The sequence below is a fragment of the Protopterus annectens genome, chromosome 9.part0 (assembly GCF_019279795.1).
Source record: "Protopterus annectens isolate FY-2018-M chromosome 9.part0, PAN1.0, whole genome shotgun sequence".
NCBI classification, from domain to species: Eukaryota; Metazoa; Chordata; order Ceratodontiformes; family Protopteridae; genus Protopterus; species Protopterus annectens.
In genome coordinates, this window is record NC_056743.1 from 1,194,896,170 (window position 1) to 1,194,902,169 (window position 6,000).

Below are 6,000 nucleotides of genomic sequence, written 5' to 3' on the forward strand. Positions count from 1 at the left end.
TGAGTGAATTTGAATCAAACAAATGTGAAATGATGACTCAAGTTATTGGTCTTAGGAAAAAAAGAAGGAGTTAGCATCAGCTTATGGCACAGAGCAGGAGATTTTTTTGTGCCACTGCTGACCCAAGTTTGGGAATAGACTTTGGTCACAGGTATGCTAAACCACAGGGAAAGATGAAGTGACCAACAGTCAGCTGTTCTACCTGGAGCCAAATGACAATGTGACATTTGAAGACCTACAGCCTCACAGGCCATCCACTCAAGATATGGGAGGTGGCAATGATGTCTTTGTTCAGCAACAATGAGGATGATGGCTCCTGGCTTCATGCATGCAACTCCCGGATGGCTCCCTTGCTTCCCAGGGTTAAAAGTGAGCTACCATCATGGTCGACTCCCCAAGGAATTGAGATGCCAAAACAGTAAAAGGTTGTATCAGGGATTCTTGGATAGAATAATTGGGGGTTCTGAGGGGTGGGTGTGCATTGAAGGCAGAAGAACAGCTGACAGCCTGCATGGGGCCAGAATGGGAATGGTACAAAAACAAAAGGGGATAGCATATAACTACATATATTCATCTTCATAGTCCATAATCTAAAATAATATACTTTTTTCAGCTCCGAAGAGATCTGTACCAAATGGTCTTTCTTTTTTTTTTTTTTGATTGATTTAGAAGTAGTCTATCCAGGGTACACAAATTCCTCTCCCTTTTCTGATAAATGGCATGAGATCTTTTACATTTATCTGGGCTGCTGCCAGCTCAGGAGGACATCCAGGGTGTAGCACTTTGCTAGTGTCAGTGCTGGAATTTAAATCCAGGCAGCTGATGTGGGGATTGAAGCATCATACCTCTCAAACTCTCAGTGCAAGAAATGTGGACAAAAACAGAAATAACAGAGGGGCAAAGAACCAAAAATAGGGACAGATTTTAAATATTGCTCTTATAAAACTTAGAAAGTTGCTAAAATAACAACCTTTGCATTATTATGTATTTTCTGAAGAATATGAAGTCTTAAAACTAAATGTCTTCATTATTTAGTATTATTTAGGGACCTCAGTCCTCAATGATTAGCCAGAAAACCACACATTTTATGAGGAAGTCAAAAATATGATGCAAAAATCTGGACATTCTGCAAAAATCTGGGCAGTTGAGAGGTATGTGTCAGGAATAAAATGTTATATAACAGGTTTACAAAAAAAAACTATCAGGAATTAATTACTTAGAATAACAGTATAACAGTATGTGGTGTTTTGTGGGAATATTCTACAGACCCTGCATTGGCTACATATGACATTTAGCTGAGGGGGGAAAAGAAAGTTAGTGTCTAACTATCTGCTAATTCTGATCTGAAACAGAGATTTGGCAGTGTAAAAAAATATATATATATGGGAAAACATGCTGACTTCATACCTCTCAACCTCTCAGAGCAAGAAATCTGGACAATGCCATAAATAATGGGGGGATAAAAGGCCCAAAAATAGGGACACTTTTTAAATATTGCTCTTACAAACTTGGAAAGTTGATAGAATAACAGGTTTTGCATTAGCATGGATTTTCTGAAGGGTATGAAGTCTGTAACTCAAATGTATATCATTATTTTCTGACGTAAACCCCGAGTGATTTGTCAGTGATTTGCTAGAAAACCACAATCATATGAGAAATTAACCAAAAATATGAGGCAAAAATCTGGACATTTTGCACAAATGTGTACAGATGAGAGGTATGGCTGAGTCTGAATGTGTACCTAGACAGGGATGTTAAATATATATTTAAAGTTAAATGCAAGGGTGCCAGTGAAATGGATTGCTAGAAGACGTTTACAGTAGACAATGAAAGATGTTCCATTGAATCTGCCATTACATTCCTGTCATGCAGAGGTATTTATAAGAAACCTAAAGGAAGATGCATGCATACAGCAAATTAAAAGTAAATGAGTCTGGGCATTCTCTGGGGCATGTGCATTTGCAGATTACTTATATTTCCAGATGGAAAAAAGAATATAGAATAAATATTTAGCTAAGGAAGAAGAAAAATGTGCATCAATGAAATCGATCAGAAAATTAGTATATTGGTTAAAGAAAGGAATTAATGTTGTACAAGAAAGTAAAAAAAAAAAATAAATTGAGGAGGGGCAGGCAGTGATGGTTAGATTGGGTCTATATTAGAACACCGAATATTCAAAATGTCGAGTGTTCTAATATCGAACCCTAGCAATCAAAAATACAAAACAATGAACATTTGGAACATCAAATTTTTTCCTAGGGAAAAAATTAGCTGTTCCAAAACACATACACACAACACAAGCACACCAAACAAACAGCAATCCACACACATACACCTAAGCTCGTAGAACTAACCCTACACTAAAGTATACATACACCACTAACTATCCACTTACCTTAACCCAAACCCTAACCCTAAGGTCCGTCACTATCGCACAGTCACATCACCCACGCCCTAACTCTAACTCACCTACCCTGCCCTAACCCTCACATCCACACAATCGCACACTTACCTGAACCTGACCTGTAACTTTCCACCAGAGCGATGAAAATACCGAAGCAACAGAAACAGACAAATGAATTCTTCCCTAGGAAAGAATTTGGTTTTCTGTTTCTTTGATATTTTCAGCATTCACTGAAAACGGGTCGATATTAGAACACTCGATATTTCAGATGTTCGGTGTTCTAATATAGACCCGCCAGATTAATTGTGAGGGAAGAACAGACCTATGAAACAAATCACTAAAACCAATACTACACATATCTTTAAAATACTAATTCTACCAGTATGACTTACTAACAACATACATTTCACGTACCATAAAACCTGCAAAGCAGACTGAGCAAACGTTTTGGAGACTAGGACATGAAGGTAAAAAAGGCTGGAAACTTAAGACATACATGTAGACCAGTTTGCTAAGGTGGATTAAAAGTAATATATCCCACAGTTATGATGTTTCTTATTTCTTTTGAGAAAAATCTGGTGAATGGGTTTGAGAGTTGAATAAGGGAATAGAAAAGGACTTGTGGGATAAAAAGTGGTGTGAAATTAGTAAGCTAGGAATAAGAAGAAATATAACTGTCATAAGAGAATGCAGAGATGAGTGAAAGAGGTTTATTTACTCCCAGTGAATCTAAAGCTAAAGAGGAAAAAAAACACATTAGAAAAAATAGAAAGAAGATATGCAATCATGTATGTAAGCTACAACGTGTAGAGGATTTTGGATTTTTGCTTGGAAGTGTTTACATAGGTATTTTTATACCCCAAGCAGACTCCAAAGATGTTTTCCTCAGTTAGATGGCAAATGCTGTAGGTGTGATGAGGAAGAAAGAGGTGATTGGGAACATATGTTTTGGGAGTGTAATGAGTTAGCAGACTTTAAAAATTCCCTACAGAGTTCTCTGTCAGAAATATTAGGTGAGAAAATGGAGGTAACTAAGAAAATTATTATATTGAGCTGGGACACAGGATCTGAATTGCCTAGATATAGTAAAGCTTTGTTATGGTTAATTCTGGTGGCTGCTAAAAAGCAGTTAGTAGGAAATGGAAATCAAAATCTAAACCAATTGTATTAGAAGTAGTGAATATTGTAACAGAGATAAAACAACTGGAAATGGGATCTCTAGAAAAGGGTTGGAACAAATTTCATGGAAAAAAATGGAACTTGGACAATACATGCAGAATAATGTTTTGGAGGAGGAGGAGTGAGGTTTAAGGGAAGGCATGAATTGATCAATTCAGATAATGTTGGACTGATGATTACCGTATAAAAGAATGTGTGTGATGTATGATGTCTATAACTGTGAACATGTTAACATGGTTTGTTTTTTGCCTATGTCTTCTTAAGTAATAGTTCAATAAAGCTGTTAAAAAAGAATGTTATGTATACTTTGTTGCTGTTTATGGCATTTCAGATAGTTTCAACATATGCCTCAAGCTATATGGCAAAATACATTATGAGTAGTGTCTTGCAGCACTTGTTTGATGTGTCAGTTCTCTGGCATCTTAAGAATTCTAATATTCTTTCTTCTTCTAGAGTTCTGTCAAAATCTAAATGCTTTTAACCAGATAGATTTCCCTCTAAATCTGAACGCTTTTGACCAGATACATTTTCCTCAAATTCTAAATGCTTTTAACCAGAACAATGACCAAGAAAGATGAAGATCTGCACCCAAACCAATAAGGTATGACAAAGGGGTGACAAACAGGTGCTGGTACAAGAAGAGCCCATAGGGATGGTGTGGGATTCAGCAGTTGATGTGATGCCTCTCTTCTTTTGGGGAATTAGCACTTCAGGCTGCACTACTTCAGCACCACCTTGGTCTTTTTTGAACGCTGTAGGACACTGAGCAGGTCACTTAATAAGACAGTGTGACTGGTCGTGCCCAAAAACAAGCACTTGCATGTAGTGAGCTTACATTAGCAAACCATATTCACACACACACACACACACACACACACACACACACACACACACACACCTGCATACATCTGTGTATTACTGTTTTTTCTTCCATTTAACACTTGGTCGTCTATCACACAGATCATTGAATTAGGTCCCTGTTTTTGCTACTGCAATTACTACCTCTCCAGGAAGGTGGTTCCAACCATCCAGCAACATTTCTTTGAAATAAGACCTCTTATCTCTGTCATGAATATTTCACCTTGAATATTCAGATTATGTCATCTTGATTTAATCTCTTATATTTTCTTTTTTTTTTGAAAGCATGCGCCCACAACGTTTACATAAGGTCGTTTTTCTGTCATATCCTGTTCTTTCTCCTGCTTGTAAAATTGTAGAGATAATTCGAGATATATCTTAGAAACAAGATTAAGACTGATTTATAAGCATTTTCCAAAACAAAAACTAGAGCTACAATATCTAAAACATCCTGGGGGGGGGAAAATATATATATATATATATATATATATATATATATATATATATATAGAGAGAGAGAGAGAGAGAGAGAGAGAGAGCAGAAAAAGAATACAAAAATATTAAAAAAATTATATATATATATATATATATATATATATATATATATATATATATATATATATATATATATATATATATATATACATACATGCATACACACATGCGCATATATATATATATATATATATATATATATATATATATATCTATATTTGGGGTGAGGTGGTTGCAGCATCTATTCCTAACCTAGTTTTAAAATCTAAATTATATTTAACTGCTCCTAAACTACAGCTACTTAAGTCATGTTGTAATATGCTTCTGATTCAGTTGCATTTTTAAGTATTTTTTCACTGATTATTACTTAAGCTTGTCCATTGCATATTAAAAAAAAAACAACTTTATCACTTCATCAAAGTGAAGAATTCAATCATTTTTAATCTAATTTCAGCCAGCCAGTTTTAGGTAAACATTAAATGCATTCAAAATTAAGGGAAGCAAACAAGATATAGCAATGAACCCACCAACTTTTGTCGAGAACACTAATAGTGTTTTCACTCTGTGTTGTCTGTATCACATCTGAAGAGTCAAGCTCCAGGTTAGGATTTGTGATTCCTGTGGTCCTCATTTCTCCCCTTGCTGCTGGCTCTTTTTTCAGAAATAATTTGCCAGATCGGTTTGGCATCTCTAATAGTTTTATTAAAAAACGGTGACTTCTGTGGAGATTCTGTTAAACTCTGATTGACTTCTGCTTGCTGTTGAATAGTCTCGGTTTGTATTCTGGATGCTGTACAGGAGTGACTGAGTGAATTTGTTCCATGGTTGATATTTAAAGCATGATTGCACCTGCTGTTACATAATCTTGTCCTTTTGTACTTTCTACAACACACTTACTTTTTCCTCTTTTTTCTTAAAGGAACAGTACTGCACCTGTCTTTTTGAACATAACAGTATAAAAGGCATTTACTGGAATGAACATTAACACACACAAAACAGACATAAAGCATGTTGAATCACCGCTCTGGATTTTTATCTTTGCTGTATACATATATTTCTTGATT

At 35.6% G+C, this 6,000-nt stretch overlaps 1 protein-coding gene across 1 annotated transcript in view; it reads right to left on the minus strand.

The window, feature by feature from the left end:
* The window catches only part of LOC122811932 (ABC transporter G family member 9-like), a 338,279-nt gene extending 332,522 nt beyond the window's left edge, over positions 1-5,757 (minus strand). Inside the window, exon 1 of the mRNA XM_044084109.1 lies at positions 5,464-5,757. Coding sequence (XP_043940044.1) covers positions 5,464-5,624 — 161 coding nt within the window. The 5' untranslated portion in view covers positions 5,625-5,757. The remainder of the gene's footprint in view (positions 1-5,463) is intronic.
* Positions 5,758-6,000: the final 243 nt, after the last annotated feature.